Raw genomic sequence first — 18,020 nt, 5'->3', positions numbered from 1 at the left:
ATTTCTCGATTTTAGGGTTCAAGCAGGGTTTATAATTTGTTTATTATATTTAAGGTTAGTGTACGTCACCTAACAAAGAGTCAAGATGGCCGAGTTGGTCTAAGGCGCCAGCTTCAGGTGCTGGTCCGAAAGGGCGTGGGTTCAAATCCCACTCTTGACACTTACCTTTTGTTTTCTTGTTAATTATAATTTTATGGTAAATAATTAAAATATCTTCTCGTATCAGAGTTATCACCTGAGTTTAAAATTAAAATACGTATAAAAAAAATCTTTGAAAATAACAATTTTATTAATTATTTGGAAATATGTATATATTTACCTTTGCATATCAGTTGTGAAATGATTGTCAATTTATCTCGAATAAGAAATGATAGTCTGGTATAAACTTCCGAACATGATTCCTCTCTTTGTTCACATATGTATATTTATGTTTGTCTGGCACCCACAAGGCCACAATAAGAACCAGTTATATTATCCAATTTAGGAAAAGGTGGGGATCGAATCCTTTTGGTGATAGAGGACTTTGGTCAAGTGGAGAGGTCACTAGCCTAAATGGCCTCGTCTTTCGAACATGATTCCTTCTTGTTTGAATCTACACGAAACTAGTTAGGTTATCCACAAAAGAAAATGACAAACAAAAAAATAAAAAGACCGAAGAAATAAGAAAGGTGAAAACAAATTCTTCTATGAAAGAAAATTAAAATTGTTGTGGTCATTATATTTACAAAAATGTGTAAGATGTTTTGATTTAATATATGGAATTGGTCGAGTTTGCCCGGATCATCTGGTTAATTAACACATAAGAATAACAACTTTTACATGTCACTAATTCTTAGTTTTATCAGCTACCCAAAAAAAACAAAAGTTATAAAGAAGAACCATTAAAAAAAGACTCATACGAATCCAACATATAAAGCATACAAACATTTAATGAAAGACAAACTTCAATCCTATATAATGCGGTAATATAATGTCGGTAAACTATAGTATAATGCAGTAATGCACATATCACGTTACTGAGAGGTGTTTATCCAATTTCCAAACCAAGATAAACAAAAAAAGTATAGGAATAGGAGACAAGTAAAAGAGAGAAGATGATAGGCGAGAAGAAAAGAGATAGAGGAATAAAACTATTTCTGTACTATTAGACAGGTAAATGTCGACGAAGTTCCTCGTACAAGATAAAATTATTCCAACTCGAAACTTTGATAAACTTATGCTGGTGTCATATACCAATAATAGCCAGATCCGATCCAACTGTTACAGTTATTAACTAACACAATTGGAGATGGGTTTTTATTTTTTGACTAATGGGATTGTCAAAAAGAAAACACAACCACTAAAAAACTACATAACCATTTTCCAGTGAATCATTCTTATCTCAAATATTGACCTAAAGTTAATCCTTAATTATTGGATAATAGACCACTTGTTTTAGCATATATCACACTGTTATCTTTTTCTTCTTATCTTCTTCTTCTAAATTTAGCATTTGAGTCCTGACTTTATTATCTATATATATATATACAGTTTCACGTATCCTTAAGACTCACAATTCTTGTGTTTGTTTCAAAGTATATTGTAAACTTCAATTCCGAGGAGAAAAAAAAACTATTTGTTTACCCAATTCAAGTATTGGCAGGAAAAACTCGTATTCAAGAGTGTTAACTTCCCAGGTAAGAAAAATCACCCTGAAGATATCAACTCTTACAAATTCTTCCCTGCTCGAACTTTTTTTTCTTTTTTTTTTTCTTTTAAAGTTTATTTAGTTACCAAAACATAAGTTACATTCTGGCATCCATGCATTAGGGTTGATATAGGCTCATGTTTTATGCTTTGGACATTTTTTTTTTTTTACTTTAGATTAAATTACTGAGATTATTATCCACTGCAAATAAATTTTCGCGTTGTGTGCAAGGGTCAAAATGAATTTAGTTTCCAGATAAAAAAAAGGAGAAGATAGTATCATCAAAAGGTTTAACCGTTTGTAGATTTATTGATACGAAACGGTCAAAAAGATTAGGCAATGTAGGTCCCACTTATTACCTTTTGTACAATTAAGAGAATCTTATCCAAAAAATTCATCTCATCTTCTAATTCTATCCTCTCATCTCATCTCTTGTGTTCTAAGATTCCATTTTCATCTCATCGTACACTCAAACACCGTAACATTTTTCGTGACTGGTACGACTCAAAAAAAATCTCAGACGGATGACTTCTGTTTTGTTTTGTTTTGTTTTAACTTATTATGTTTTTTTTTTTCTCACTTGCCTGTCTTATTCTCGATTTGGTCTGCGGTTTTAATTGTTTTGACTGTTAAGATCTGTTAATATGGAAAGGAACAAAAACAAAACAAAATCTCAAAAGCTTTGAATGATCAAGGATTTTTTTAATTTCCAATTTCGAATATATTCGTTTAAATCTCTTTCTCTACATAATTACAGGCAACGATTGAGAGAGGCTAATCTCTCCCTAATTTCTCTACCGAAAGAATCACATCTACAGAGATCACAATACAACAATGGTGGAAGGAGGGATAGCCAAAGCAGACAAAACTGAGTTCACAGAGTGTTGGAGAACGACATGGAAGACACCTTACATCATGAGATTAGCTCTCTCCGCTGGTATCGGAGGTCTTCTCTTCGGTTACGATACGGGAGTTATCTCAGGAGCTCTTCTCTTCATCAGAGAAGATTTCGATGAAGTTGATAAGAAAACATGGCTTCAGTCTACTATTGTCAGTATGGCTGTGGCAGGAGCCATCGTCGGAGCTGCCGTCGGAGGTTGGATCAACGATAAGTTTGGTAGGAGGATGTCGATTCTTATCGCTGATGTTCTTTTCTTGATCGGTGCGATTGTCATGGCGCTTGCTCCTGCTCCGTGGGTTATCATCGTTGGAAGAATCTTTGTTGGGTTTGGTGTTGGTATGGCTTCGATGACGTCTCCGTTGTATATCTCTGAAGCTTCTCCGGCGAGGATTAGAGGTGCACTTGTTAGTACTAATGGTCTTCTCATCACCGGAGGACAGTTCTTCTCCTACCTTATCAATCTTGCTTTTGTCCATGTAAGTAAATAATGATTAGCTCTGTTTTGTTATTATATCATCAAATGAGAAAAGTCTCCAAAATCTTGATTGAAAATGTTAATGAAACAGACTCCGGGAACATGGAGATGGATGTTGGGAGTTGCGGGAGTTCCGGCAATAGTTCAGTTTGTGCTTATGTTGTCTCTGCCTGAATCTCCACGGTGGTTATACAGAAAGGATAGGATTGCGGAATCTAGAGCGATTCTTGAGAAGATTTACCCGGCGGACGAAGTGGAGGCGGAGATGTTAGCTTTGAAAGAGTCAGTCGAGGCGGAGAAGGCGGACGAGGCGATCATCGGAGATAGCTTCAGCGCAAAGATCAAAGGAGCTTTCGGGAATCCTGTTGTTAGACGTGGACTCGCGGCTGGTATCACAGTGCAAGTGGCACAGCAGTTTGTGGGGATCAATACTGTCATGTACTACAGTCCTTCAATTGTGCAGTTCGCTGGTTACGCCTCCAACAAGACAGCTATGGCCTTGTCTCTCATTACTTCTGGTTTGAACGCGGTGGGTTCGATAGTGAGCATGATGTTTGTGGATAGGTACGGGAGAAGGAAGCTGATGATCATCTCTATGTTTGGGATCATAACATGTCTTATCATATTAGCCAGTGTGTTCTCGCAAGCAGCCATTCACGCCCCCAAGATCGATGCGATGGAGTCGAGGACGTTTGCTCCAAATGCTACTTGTCCAGCGTATGTCCCGCTAGCAGCCGAAAATGCTCCTCCTTCAAGGTGGAACTGCATGAAGTGTCTAAGGTCCGAATGTGGATTCTGTGCCAGCGGAGTACAGCCCTATGCACCAGGAGCATGCGTGGTGTTGTCGGATGATATGAAAGCAACTTGCGGCTCAAGAGGAAGAACATATTTCAAAGATGGATGCCCAAGCAAGTTTGGGTTCTTAGCAATAGTGTTTTTGGGGCTTTACATCATAGTGTATGCTCCAGGTATGGGTACTGTCCCGTGGATCGTCAACTCTGAGATCTATCCACTCAAGTATAGAGGTATTGGTGGAGGGATAGCAGCCGTCTCGAATTGGGTCTCCAATCTCATTGTGAGTGAAAGTTTCCTCTCACTCACCCACGCTCTCGGCTCCTCTGGGACCTTCCTTCTCTTTGCCGGCTTCTCCGCAATCGGGCTCTTCTTCATTTGGCTGCTCGTTCCTGAGACCAAGGGGCTTCAGTTTGAAGAGGTTGAGAAGTTGCTCGAGGCCGGCTACAAGCCCAGTCTCCTGCGGCGGAGGAACAAGAAGGGCAAAGAGGTCGATACGGCTTAAGAGGATGATGATGATCACTGACCTTTCTCTCTATATTTTTATTGTTATCGCAACCAATTCTAAATTCAACATTGTATGAAATCGGATTGGAATACCTTTTAAAACTTCAATGAAAACATGATTGAAAGCAAAGCTTCTCAAGGACCTTAAGAGTTCTACTACTAACGTAAATTTACCTAAAAAAAGAGTTTGCAAAAAGCTACGGCCACAACTCAGGCAAGCCAGCTTTGTGTAGCCCAAAACATCAGCTTAATAAGTGAATTATTTTCTTTTGAGAAAGCCATAACTATCAATGTCAAAGTGGTGGGGCAAACAACTGTTTCAACGATAACCAATTACTATTGTAGGACAAGACAATACAAGTGGTGCCAGATATGCTGACAAACAAATCATCTACAAAATCCACCGTCAGACTCAGACAGATCCACAGACAAGCTCGAAAGATCCAACAATAATTGATCCTAAATCGAGTAAAGCAATTGATCAAGAAATATCGATTAAAAATTGCTTAGTTCTTGAACAAGCCTTTTCTTTGCCTTAAAAATCAGGCATACTCCCCACACCTCACAAACCAGAAGCCAAAACCTGAAAATGCTAGACTTGTAATCCAAATAAGCACTCCCTTGAAACCCCCTCAAAAACTAGCTTAACCATCAATACATGAGAGATCAAAAAGTCAGTCAAGTTTCTGCTAATCATTTGATCTCTCTTTACAGTCTACATAAAAGACAGCTATACAAAACCATCAAACATACAACTCAGTATATACATACTAGACTGATGAAACGTCCACATGGTTTCATTTCAAGGGCTTGTTGAACATCCCTCATTCCTTGGCTCCCGAAGATACCCCAGAAGTCTTTCTGCCTACACAATACAAAACCATAAATCTTGATTAATTTCAAGCTTTCCAAACATTTGAACCAAACTGACCCTGCTAATCTATGGAATCTATATCACAATCCTCATATGGGATCTACTAAATCTATTACTCTGGTTTGTTAGACTATATCTGATTCGAGATCTCATGAAAAAATCACAGAACAGAGACATCACTGCTTAAGAACAGAATATTAAAACTCTAATCCGTAACAGAAAACTTCCAGTTTTTTTGTATCAAGCTAAAGATGCAATGAGAAATCAGTAAAAAAAGCACAGTTCTTACCTTGCGCTTAGCTCTAACACTAACAGAGCCGCTCTGAGATAGACCCACAAGTGGAGGAATCGCACCTTCCCTCACAAGCAACCCACGGTTTCTAACGCTATCAGAACAAAGCTGCAACAGCGTCAAGATCGCAAATTCTTTCCCTTTAACAGATCCATCCTCGATGGCCTCAACAAGCGCTGCGATGCCTCCTTCCTCTACTATAGCCTCTTTGCCTTCGTCTATCGCAGCAAGGCTACTCAAAACCACCATCGCCTTCTCCGCCATTCCAGTTCCTTCCTCCGCCACAAGGTCCACCAACGGCTTCACAGCTCCAGCAGTAACCGCTCTCTCCTTGTTTTGCTGAAGTGTACACAGCTTGTAAAGCGTCGTCAGAGCATCCTTCTTCCCCCTACAAGATCCGTTCAACAGAAGAGAAACAAGCGGCGGAATCGCACCGCATGCTCCGATTGAGCCTTTGTTCTCTTCCAACAGTGCCAAACTAAGCAACGCACACGCTGCGTTCTGCTTTGAAGTCTCCGTCCCGGTCTTGAGTACCCACACTAGTGATTTAATCGCTCCTCCTGCGGCGATTACAGTTTTATTCTGGTCGTGTAAAGAGAGGTTCAAGAGAGCTGTGACNTTTACAGTCTACATAAAAGACAGCTATACAAAACCACCAAACATACAACTCAGTATATACATTACTAGACTGATGAAACGTCCACATGGTTTCATTTCAAGGGCTTGTTGAACATCCCTCATTCCTTGGCTCCCGAAGATACCCCAGAAGTCTTTCTGCCTACACAATACAAAACAATGAATCTTGATCAATTTCAAGCTTTTCATACATCCTACCAAACATTTGAACCAAACTGACCCTGCGAATCGATGGAATCCATATCACAATCCTCAAATGGGATCAACTAAATCTATGAATCTGGTTTGTTGGACTAGATCTGATTCGAGATCTCTTGAGAAATCACAGACCAGAGACACCACCACTGACACAATATTAAAACTCTAATCCGTAAAAGAAGACTCTTTGTATCAAGCTAAACGAACAAAGATGATGCAATGAGAAATCAGCTTAAAAGCACAGTTCTTACCCTCCGCTTAGCTCTAACACTGACGGAGCCGCTCTGAGAGAGACCCACAAGTGGAGGAATCGCACCTTCCCTCACAAGCAACCCACGGTTTCTAACGCTATCAGAACAAAGCTGCAACAGAGTCAAGATCGCAAATTCTTTCCCTTTAACAGATCCATCCTCGATGGCCTCAACAAGCGCTTCGATGCCTCCTTCCTCTACAATAGCCTCTTTCCCTTCATCTATCGCTGCAAGGCTACTCAAAACCACCATTGCCTTCTCCGCCATTCCAGTTCCTTCCTCCGCCACAAGGTCCACCAACGGCTTCACCGCTCCAGCGGTAACCGCTCTCTCCTTGTTTTGCTGAAGTGTACACAGCTTGTAAAGCGTCGTCAGAGCATCCTTCTTCCCCCTGCAAGATCCGTTCAACAGAAGAGAAACAAGCGGCGGAATCGCACCGCATGCTCCGATTGAGCCTTTGTTCTCCTCCAATAGTGCCAAACTAAGCAACGCACATGCTGCGTTCTGCTTTGAAGTCTCCGTCCCGGTTTTGAGTACCCACACTAGTGACTTAATCGCTCCTCCTGCGGCGATTACAGTTTTATTCTGGTCGTGTAAAGAGAGGTTCAAGAGAGCTGTGACTGCATGCTCCTGTGTCCATGGATCGTTACAACGAAGAAGCGGAATCAAAGCTTGAATAGCTCCAGATTCCCCAATCAACACACGATTGTCCGCTCGATTCTTCGCCAGGAGCCGCAGCTTCGCCGCAGCAGATCGCTTAATCGCCACCGAAGAAGAACGAAGTCCGTCGATGCAGAGTTTCACAGTCGGCTGTAGATCTTCCGGCGAAATACACTCAATAATCTCCGTAGAGAAGTTCTCCCTCTGTAGAAACCCTAAACACGGCTCCGGATCCTGCTCCGCTTCGTTATCTCCGCCGTTCTCATTCCTCTCAGCAGCGTCCGGCGACGGCAAGCAAGCTAGACGCTGTAACTCCCCGGAGATATCGCTACTGCAAGCGGAGAAATCACTGAAGGCCTGAGAAATGTCGAGAAACGCTTCATCTTTCATGGAGGAAGCGGTTGAATTGAGAGAGTTACTGTTTTTCAAAGCGAGCTCGCCGAGCCTCATGTCGATGACGGAATCGGAAAGGAACTCCGAGGCGTACTCAGATTTATCGCCGATTGAGCCGACGAAAGAGCAAGATTGATCACCGCTTTGGTAGAAATTAGATCTCACTGTCCTCATCGAACGGCCAGCTTGTCGGTGTAACCTCGCCGCCGACGGAGAAGAAGAACCGTAGAAGTCGGTTGATAACGGGAAGCGAGTAGAATTCGAATGAGATATCGGATCCTCCACTGAAACCATCTTCTTCTTCGTAAAGATCTATCTGAGTGAACTCACGAATTTGTTAATTCTAATTTCTGAGAAGGTTCATGGTAAGAGGAGGAGGCTTGAAGAAGAGAGGACGAGAAGGTTTTTAAAAGCTTGTAGCTGTTGGTATCTGGGTAACTCTTCACTCACGGGACCGTGACGATTTTTAAATCACGGTTCCACGTGGCGAGAGTTTGAGCTGGATGTGATTAAAATCGACGGTTTAGAAAGAGCAGCGTATTAGTTGCATGTCTGTGTTTTCACCAGCCATGTGACTGTGACTTTTAGGTGTACTGGGTCCAAAGGTTTTTAAATTTAAAACTACGAAAAAGCCCCTGCAAACAGAAGAGTCGAGTTCAGAAGACACGTGGGGACAGTTGGCTTTTTCTGTAATTCCGATACACGGCTGTGGCCTCTGTGTGTGTGTGCCGATTGGGTTTTATAAGCGGCTTTGCAGGAGAGATGTTTTTACACCGTTGGATTATATTATCCAACGGTTGTTAGAGGTTTGAATGGTACACCTCGATGCCACGTGCAGTGCTTGTCGACATAGATACGCCCAATGACTTGGTTTTTACACTACTTCCTCAGTCTACACCATTGGCAATGCGATCTTTGATTGATTTAGGTCGGTTTGGGTTTTTATAGCGTACCAACAAAACGAAGAATTGTGAGGTTATATATTATTAGTGGTTTAAAACGTTAACATCTCACTTCTGTGGTGGATATGACTTCGATCACTACTTAAGAAAAGGATATAAAGAAAGATGTAAAACATGTTTTCTTACTTCACATTATTCACTAGGATGCTGCATAATCACTCGTTATACCTATTTATCATTATCAGTTTCAATGAAAATAGAAAAAAAAAAAAAAAAAATCTTGTCGTTTAATTTACAAAGTAGTATTATAGAATCGGATAACTTTTTCTCTGAAATCAAGTCTTGTACGTATGTGCATGTAGTTACGTAAGTTCCAAAAATTGAGTTACTCTTCTTTTTCTTAACCAATCCGTTAAATATATATGCTTAGACGATTAATTGAGTAAGACATCAACTCGAAGCAATTTATAAGTAATAATACTATGTGATTTAATAGTCAAAAACAAGAATGAGCTAGTGCACGTATACGATTAAATTAAACATGAACAATCAACCGTCAAAGCGACGTACAAACACTTATAAATCATGTTTAATTTTGTCTGTCAAAGGTTACAATCACATTAATTTAATTGCATTATATAATCCCAATTTTTAGTGTTATAGCAAATTACTCCGTATTGCCTTCGAAGGCAAACCATGTCAGTGTGATCATTTAAAAAATAATGTGATGTCTAATTATACAACATGGTGAGTTGTTCAACACCCCAACTAGAATCTAGAATGATTAATAATGCAATTAAATTAATGTGATTGTAAAGATTGTGTTTGTCCCCACCCTAACAATCGTTTTTAGACAGCCGTATAGAGAGAGTAGGTATATCCTTATTACGGCGACCAAAATAGGGAAAAATACCATTGTACGTAATCCATAATTAATTGATATTCTCAAGTGTCTATTAATTAAACTATAAGTAGACAGTTTTTTGTCGTTTTATGCAATTTAAAATTTTGATATTTGATGAATGTTTCCATCACTAAATGTCATTTTCTGCAAAGTTGGGTGTATGTATGGACATTAATCTGTACATAATTGTATGTCTACGCGTACATGCTATGTTCATTAATATTATATGCTTATATATTAAAAAATGATTACTGCTAGTGCTATCTAAGTAAAAAAAAAATGCTGAAGTTGACGAGGAAAGAAAAAACAAAAGACATGTTGATTGAGATATCTGGTTTAATTAATAAAATGTTTGTACTGCACCATAACCAGGAATTTGATTTTTTTTTTTTTTCACAATTTGGTTATATAGATAGTTAGAAAATTTGACATTTTTAGCAAACTTAAATGTATGAATGGCGATTACTGTTTTTTTAAATAGAAATATTATGTTTCGATAACTTCGGTCAAATTCTTCAGGTGGTAGGATTCGAAAAAAAATGATCAGGCGTTCGTGTGTTCGAGTCTGACTTTTGGAGAGCAAACGAAACAAATGTGTTTAAAGAAAGATTAAGAAAGCTTGAAACATCTTTTGAAAATATTTCAACACTCGATCGATTCACAAGTGACAAGTGAAACCATGTGACTAGCCTGAAAAATGAAAAGTTCTCAAAAAGGTGCAAAGATAACCGATGCTTGTTAACTATTTATAACTCTATTACTATGTACTGAAACGAGGAAGTATTCATGTTTGTGTACCAGTTTATTCGAATTCTAAATGGATATACATACGGTCGATACTATTGTGAAGAACTCGTAGGTGAGATTTAACAGTAATGTCTCTCACTTCGTTTGACTACTCAGTACTCACTCCTTACGACCCTATGCCACATATGTTGGCTAGGTTCGGCAGAAGAAGAAAAAAAAAAAATATGTATAAAGGTCTTTAATGTAGCAAATTGTTTCTACCAATTGAACTATAAGTTAAAAGCCTATAATAATTCCAAAAAAAAATATACAAAATTAGATGCAGTTTTGGGACTGATCATAGCGTTTTGATATATTATCAGTACGACGAATTATTAATTTAGTTTAGTTAGTTATCTAGTAATCATATCATAAAGTTAATGGTCCAACAATAACAACACGTACGCGTTACTCACTTTGTTCGAACCGTGTTGCTCACTTTCTTTGGACCAAAACAAAAAGCTTGGAATTCACAAAAGTAAGTCCACAATACTGTTAGAAAGAATCAATATCAATAGTTTTAGCTAGCAACTTTTTCTTTTAGTTGTTTAGCAAATATTTTTTAGAATCTTGTCTGTGCCTGTGAAGCTTCCCGTCCATGCTTTTGCTAAATAAGAGGATTATTTATTGGATTCTCAATTCATACTACGTGTTCATCATATCCATGATTCAACTTTATGTTATAGTATATTTTTAATTTGATAAACAAAAATTAATGTAAAACAACTTTATATTATAGCATCAGTACTCATTTAATGGTTGGTAAAACAAGATATCATGGAATTTGCGTTAGTCAATGAGAAGAACATTTGGCAGGACATCAACATTCCAAGTATCGGTTACGATAAGAAGTGATCCTAAAATGTTTTAATGCTCAATTTATATGTGGAAGAAGTATGTAGTTTTGGATAAGTCTTTAGGTCTCGTACGTAATGGTGGCGAAGAAGAAATAAAGGGACATCTCAACTTATTAGAAAGAATGGGATGGGAGTATACATTTATATGACATCATGCTTGACATCAAAGTGAGTTGGTTAAGAGAAAAGTTCAATAACTATTAATTAGTCAACTCTTTTTTTTGTGGTCATCACATTACTAATCACACGTGTAAATAATGTTTTATTGACCACAAGATCTTCGTATACATGTTGTTTATTTGTTCAGATTACCAATCCCAATAATGGAAAAATTCAACATTAACACAACTAATATAATGCCACACAAACAAAGGCCATCATCACCACTCATGTATAATGAGTAAACATGCCGCCAAATAAAATAGAAAAAGATTATTGAAATGGAGGGAGTAAGTGGATCCAATCTTCTCATATTGAATGCATCATAAATTCATAATAATTACAAAGACTGAGTTAAACTACACGCGTGTCTTCGTTCGTTCGGACAGCCCAAAAAAAGAATGTGCCGGTGTAAGGATTAAGGGAATATTCATGATTAGCTTTTCTAAATGTTTTTCTTCTTACATTTCAAATGTTATCATTTTTTACCTTTTTCGATTTTTACTTATCTAGAGAATGAAGTTGAAAATCGCACGTGTGTCCTACATAAAACATACTGCCGGATACTATAATGAAATAAAATAAGTTAAGTGGGTTTTGAAAAATTAAAGAGGACTCTTAAACTTTAATGTATAATAGAAAAAAAAAAAAAAAATAAAGGAAGTGGTGATGGGAGGGCAAAGAAAGATTGACCAAATAAAGTGTATGCGAAAATTAAATATCGCAATAATGAAAGGGTCCATACACTATTCTTTTTCCCATATATCATCACCCTTTCACTTCAAATAAAGTCCTTCTATTTTTGTTTTTAACTTCTTGTTTTTGAAAAAGACAAAGTAAGCTTTATGTGTGAAAACAACTCATCATTTTATTTTTATTTTTCAAATGAATTGAACATTTCAAGTTTTTAACAAAAACCAAGAAATATATAAATGCAGTTTAATTAGATACTCACGTTTTTTCTTGTTGATTAATACAAATTTTTTTCTTAGTATTATTAAAGTCAGAGAAGACTTTTATAATTTGAAAATGTTCTCATAACTAAAAACGACATCCGAAAAAGTACCTCGTAGTGGGGAAGAAAAGCACAATCAATTTAAAACAAAGTTTGCTATCTTGGTCCAATGGGCTTCCAACAAGAGCAAGAGTTTAAATTTGAGTGGGTACGTCTATTATTAACAACTCTAGTATATTGCGTCCAAGTTACGCATTTGTTAGAGCGCGAGCAAGATTATAGATTTGTAGTATGTTCGTTTTGCCAAAAACACAGTAAAATAATGTGTATTTGGAACTAATAGGTTAACATGGTGTAACAAAATTTTCCTGAAATCTTAAGAGCCGCGGTGACCAAACACAAAATTGTTAAATCTTCCCGAGTTACATCTGCTAATTGCTTTTAAGGATGTAATTCACTGGTCTTTACAGTGAATGGGAGCAGATAACATTAAAAAAAGAACGTAGCAAATCATGATATAATCCCAAGTTGACTATACGAGATCATGATATAATTCCATGTTAAACATTACCCGTTTGAACTCTAATAATTTATAGTCTTTGATCATTTCTTCGAATCATAACATACTCACATGCAATTTGAATCTCGATCTGTCAACAAGGCATCCAATTTTTGAATTGATGACCAGAATCCTAAATCAAAGTCATATTTTAACTAAACGTCCGAAACTTTTAGCATCTTATTGGAATTTCACAATGGATAAGGAAGAGATCGTGCGTCTTAGCTCTAGCAAAAGATTGATCTCTATAGCCAATACAAAACAGTTCGACGCTAGACTAATTTGGTTTATTCCAAAATCTTTGCTGCAATTAATAAACTTCGATTGGCTGCGTTTAGAACGTGGAACATCGCTCATGTTCTATACTATTTACGTAGTAGCGACAGAAAAAAAAAAAAAAATCATATGTGTCGTCCATACTCACGAGCAACTCACGTGTCGTTGGCGTCTCCAACTGCATCAGATCGTGTCGGTTGATCTGATCCAACTCAACTCAGATCTCAAAAACATATATCTAATTTATTTATTCTTTTTATTCCAGAAATATTACCAACAACAATAGACAACATAAACGTCAAAATCTCAAATCATCAAACGCTATAGATTGATTTAAATTATCTCCGAGGGATCGATCTACGAAAATCCAAATTAAGATCTCTATACGGCCTTGAAAGACTCAAGGCTCTTGGAACGAAGCCACAGCTTTTCAACCACGACGGCCTCGTAGTTCTTGATCTGACCACCACCATTCTTGGCCGCAATTTTCAGATCGTACTTTGTACCGGAGACCACTTGCGTCGTTCCCTCGACAACCTTCACGAAAACAAGATTCTCCTTAGATTGTTTGTTATGCTCCTCGATGGCATAGTTGGCGATCGCTACGACGTTCGGATCCGATACATCCTTGATCGGCTTGGCGCCACCGAGAAGACCGCTTTCCACGACGGATACGAGAGGGAGGAGGATGAGAGACAGACAAATCAACGACTTCATCATCATCATTCTTTTTTCCTTGTTATTTTTCTTTTCTTTTCTTTTCAGGTCTTCACGGTATCGTCGGTTTGGTGTTTATATATGGACCGAGAGACTTGTAGATTTGCTTTCCTTTCGAATGTATGTGGGCAATATAAATATGCGGAGACGAGTGAATTGTTTTTTTCTTTTTTGGCACGTCAGATTTGACAACTGGATAAGTCCCGCGTGCTGCGTGGCTCAACATAACATACAAAACAAAACATGTTAAAGAGTCAACGAGGGCTGTCCCTTCACGTGTAGTGGAGTTTTTATTGACAAAGCACTCCATGGGCCCAAATATGTTAGTTTGGGCCGATGTGGACTCGCGTCGGCAACTCGGTTTTAATATTATACCATTACAATGTCGTTTTTGTTTTAATTACTGAATTCCAAAATTAGGGTGGAAAAAAAGAAAGGTTATATTGATTTATTTATTCATATTACTAGATATTCATCTACGGTATATCACGGGGTTAGATTTGTTTTAAAAAATGCAAAATATATTTTGTTTAGCAGTAACTAATGTTTTGTATTTTGTAAATGTACAGTATTTTGCATCTATATATTATGTAGTGAGCAATTTCTATGTTTTAGGTGTATATCGTGTATTGTTTTATAGTATAGAAACAATGTCATACAGTTCCTTAAATATTTAAATACTTTAATATATATAGTTTTTGTATGCAATGAAAATAAAACTCAGTTGGTTTTTTATCTGAACTATACTAATTGTTTACTTTTATAAACTTTAATTATTAATGTGTATTAAAAATATGTGTGTAGACTTTACTAAATGTTAATCTAGATTTTAACCCGTGGGTAATATTTTTATAATAAATAAAAATACAAATATATATATATATATATATATATTTATTTATTTTGTTTGTTTTGATTAATATTTAGATTCCATCATTTTAGTTAGATTTTATTTTCTGTTGGTTTTGAGTATGTTTATAATTATTTAGATTGTATAATTTTAGTTGGATAATAATATGTGAAATAAATAAATAGATAAATATACCAAAAGAATACATAGAGAAATATTATACAATGTATCATTTTCAAAACCTAGAGAATGACCCGTGGACAATTATTTTATATAACTAAATGGAAGAATATTTGATTGTGCATGTACATATAGATAATATTGTTTATTTGATTTTGTAGGATAAAAGATTTTGCCAAATATCAGTTTCAGAAAATAACTTAACTGTCTTGAAAATATCAGTGAAAAATAACTTTTCTTTTGTTAAGTAGAATTATCTGGCTAAAAATGGCCGATCAGGCGTAAAAAAACGACTTGGTAATCGTGAAGCTACCATAATAAAAGTCAAAAAATCTGAAGTGAGTATTTATAGGAAGATATGTCATTAAACGGAATTATATTAAATAATTTAGATTTTTGTTAAGTTCTCTTAAAATAATTAGATTCTATAAAATAATTATTCATAATCACGTTTTCATTTTGCTTTAGTTTCGGAATTTTAGCTATCACATTAACTATCTTTTGTTATAAATTGTCTAATTTGGAAACTAAAAATTTATAACCATAAAGATTTTAAGTGTAATTACTGAATTTGTTAATTAGAGATGTTTTGTCAACAAATTAAATGTATTTTAATATAGATAATAATTATAGTTTTTATTTAAAAAATATAAAATAAACTGAAAATAATTTGCTAGAATTAAGAAAAAAAAAACGAAAATAAAACTTCTCTATATTTGTTTTGATTCATCTTGTTCATGTTTATGAACATATATTTTATACAAACCAAACTATTTGTGAAACTAAAAGCATTAAACATAAAATAAACAATAATTTTTTAATAAAGTAAAATAAACAATAATGACTTTAACTGTATAAGAAAACTTTATATTTGAGAACTGAAATAAACAGCATGACAAAAAAAAATAACTATATTCTAAAAATTCCAAAGTATATGATATTACAAAATATTGATATTGCTCTTTAACCCAAAAAAGAAAAAGAAAAAGTATAATAACCACTCTATTGTTTCTCCATCATTATCTTTTTTGCTTATAAAGATTTCTAAGATTTGGAGACAAATTCACGAGTCAACATATGTTGATGCAAATCTAAAAATCATGAAAGAAAGACTGTTTAACAGTTATGTAATTCTGATTGTTGATATATAATGCGGGTTTAGGTATATAGTATTTATAGGGTGAACATTAGGTTGAGGAAACAAAAAAAAAGATTTAATAACTAATTAGGGAATAAATCACTGTAATCTGTTTTTTAAAGAATATGGTAGGGATTTGATATCTTTTAGAATTTAAATTTGTTTCTTTAATTTGATTCTTAACATATATTATAAAGGAAAATAATCGAAATTAATGTTTGGAGATCGATAATCTCGGCTGATTTTTTGCAATTAATAAATTATTTATTACGTAGATTTTTTGGAAATTTGTTTTAAAAAATTGGAAACTTAATATTATTTAAATTAATTATCAAGTTAATATTTAATAATAAATGGCAATGCCAGTGTTGTAAATAAGTTGGAACTCTAAGATTTTTTTCATAAATGTTTCTGAAAATGTCTATATAGATTTTACTTTTCATTGATTTTTTTTAGATCGTAACGAAAGATTTGAGACGGGTGAGAGTATGGTGGGACTACGAGAATTCGTGTCTCCGGTGGGACTTCGACGTATCTCGTCTAACTCCGGCGATGAGAAAGCTAATGCGTTCCTGCAGTTATTACGGAGAGATCTCCATCGAGATGGTGGATTCGTCGTCGGATACCCCTGACAAAATTAACCGTGACACATTCAGAGCATTATCGAGTCAGCCTAATATTAAGGTCACCGATCTTAAAAAACCTAACACGAAACAAGCTTCGGATAGATACATATACAAAGAGATGTTGCGTTGGATATTGATTTATTTATTTATTTACGATCAATATAAAAACTAGTATTCGATAACTAGCAAAAGAGAGAAATTTTGAAAGAAAGTTGAATGCACAAATCGGATCATGTGCCTTACACATGTTGACAAAATATTCAAATAGAAACTTCAAAATTTAGAGAATTTTTTGTAATCAGTATTCTCCTTTTCCACATTACATCAACTTCACATAGTAAGGTACTTTTAGTAACAATTGAGTCATGTTACTATTCAATATAAATAAATAATGGAGAATGCATAAGAAGAATGAAAAAAAAATCGATATAGATATTGCTAATATATAAAAAGGTTATATATATAATTTGCACAAAATTTGGATGTGGATCATGTTTATGGTTTTTAGATATAAAGCACATTCATGATCGTTATTGTTTCGTATTCCTTTTAGCATGTGATCAATATTTGATGTAGATTTTCAACAAATCACATTTTCAGAGAAATCTACACGGTTAACAGTTTTAACATAAATATGATCATTATAAATTATTATATATTTCTTTTTCAATAAACCCAAAATATCAAAAATACCAAACCCATCGAAATCACTGTTTAGAATGTTTGAATTTTTATTGTGGTCAAATGTATTTACCAATTATTGCATGAAAACTCATCATGTCGGATTGTATATGGAGTATTTGTCAAATTTAAAACAATAGAACTATTAGTTGAGCTGATATGAACATATACCGATGGAGTAACATACAAAACAAAGAGTTTGATATACCAGACAAAAAGATAATTTATAAATCAAATCAATAAATCGTAGTAAGCATTTTAACTAACGCCAAAACCATTTAAAAAAATTGTTTCTGCGAAAAATATAAAATATTTTAAAATACAAACTTACAACATTGAGAATACAACTTAACTATAACAATTCTAAAGTTAATATATGGCGACCAATTATTTAAGGACAAAAATGCATGACTACTTATTTATGTTAATCTCACAATCTTGATAATATCGTCGTTTCTTTATACAAATGAATCCATTTTAAAGTTGATTTTAAATTAAGACCAAATCGAAATATCATAGTGACAACTGGTTGCATGTAATTTTGGTTTATAAAAAATCAAAAATGGCGAATTGAAATCAACCCGTAAGAGCATCTTTACTGGAAGTTACTCTCATGGTTACTCAACCATTTGGAGCCAAAAACTGAATAAAAAATCTATTTACGATCCATTTAGGAGAGAATCGATTCCCTGGGAAGCATCTGAAGCAACACCATGAGTAACCGTACGTGGCCTATTTTCATTCGTAAATACATAAATATTAAA

At 35.3% G+C, this 18,020-nt stretch overlaps 4 protein-coding genes and 1 non-coding gene across 6 annotated transcripts; 2 read left to right on the top strand and 3 right to left on the bottom strand.

The window, feature by feature from the left end:
• Positions 80–160, top strand: TRNAL-CAG. Its single transcript has one exon. It is a non-coding gene; the product is annotated as a tRNA-Leu (tRNA).
• On the top strand, positions 1,558–4,501 carry LOC104731965 (inositol transporter 4-like). Of its 2 annotated transcripts, none has more exons than XM_010451478.2 (3): positions 1,558–1,676; positions 2,445–3,064; positions 3,155–4,501. In XM_010451478.2, the coding sequence occupies exons 2-3, from the start codon at positions 2,522–2,524 to the stop codon at positions 4,358–4,360; spliced, it is 1,749 nt and encodes a 582-aa protein (XP_010449780.1). In that variant the 5' UTR covers positions 1,558–1,676; positions 2,445–2,521; the 3' UTR covers positions 4,361–4,501. The 2 variants fall into 2 exon arrangements, with proteins under 2 accessions (XP_010449780.1, XP_010449779.1); XM_010451477.2 differs by lacking the exon at positions 1,558–1,676 and adding an exon at positions 2,079–2,184.
• On the bottom strand, positions 4,678–6,234 carry LOC104731966 (U-box domain-containing protein 4). Its single transcript, XM_019233587.1, has 3 exons — positions 6,208–6,234; positions 5,526–6,155; positions 4,678–5,227 (listed from the first exon to the last, which is right to left on the bottom strand). The coding sequence occupies exons 1-3, from the start codon at positions 6,232–6,234 to the stop codon at positions 5,165–5,167; spliced, it is 720 nt and encodes a 239-aa protein (XP_019089132.1). The 3' UTR covers positions 4,678–5,164.
• Positions 6,154–8,067, bottom strand: LOC109124875 (U-box domain-containing protein 4-like). The gene is made up of 2 exons (XM_010451481.2): positions 6,614–8,067; positions 6,154–6,306 (listed from the first exon to the last, which is right to left on the bottom strand). The coding sequence occupies exons 1-2, from the start codon at positions 7,958–7,960 to the stop codon at positions 6,244–6,246; spliced, it is 1,410 nt and encodes a 469-aa protein (XP_010449783.1). The 5' UTR covers positions 7,961–8,067; the 3' UTR covers positions 6,154–6,243.
• LOC104731964 (cysteine proteinase inhibitor 4-like) lies at positions 13,282–13,906 on the bottom strand. The gene has a single exon (XM_010451476.2). It carries the CDS (start codon positions 13,788–13,790, stop codon positions 13,446–13,448), a length of 345 nt encoding a protein of 114 aa, XP_010449778.1. The 5' UTR covers positions 13,791–13,906; the 3' UTR covers positions 13,282–13,445.

The sequence above is a fragment of the Camelina sativa genome, chromosome 12 (assembly GCF_000633955.1).
Source record: "Camelina sativa cultivar DH55 chromosome 12, Cs, whole genome shotgun sequence".
Classification (NCBI taxonomy): domain Eukaryota; kingdom Viridiplantae; phylum Streptophyta; class Magnoliopsida; order Brassicales; family Brassicaceae; genus Camelina; species Camelina sativa.
The sequence above is the reverse complement of the archived record's forward strand: the minus strand, read 5'-3'. Positions and strand labels throughout refer to the sequence as shown.

What these genes read in the sequence shown, in the direction of transcription:
- LOC104731964 (XM_010451476.2), bottom strand. Translation starts at nt 13,790, where the DNA reads ATGATGATGATGAAGTCGTTGATTTGTCTGTCTCTCATCCTCCTCCCT.
- LOC104731965 (XM_010451478.2), top strand. Translation starts at nt 2,522, where the DNA reads ATGGTGGAAGGAGGGATAGCCAAAGCAGACAAAACTGAGTTCACAGAG. An exon ending in TCAATCTTGCTTTTGTCCAT is followed by an intron (nt 3,065 to 3,154) that starts GTAAGTAAATAA and finishes TTAATGAAACAG; the next exon opens with ACTCCGGGAACATGGAGATG.
- LOC109124875 (XM_010451481.2), bottom strand. Translation starts at nt 7,960, where the DNA reads ATGGTTTCAGTGGAGGATCCGATATCTCATTCGAATTCTACTCGCTTC. An exon ending in GTGTTAGAGCTAAGCGGAGG is followed by an intron (nt 6,307 to 6,613) that starts GTAAGAACTGTG and finishes TGTATTGTGTAG; the next exon opens with GCAGAAAGACTTCTGGGGTA.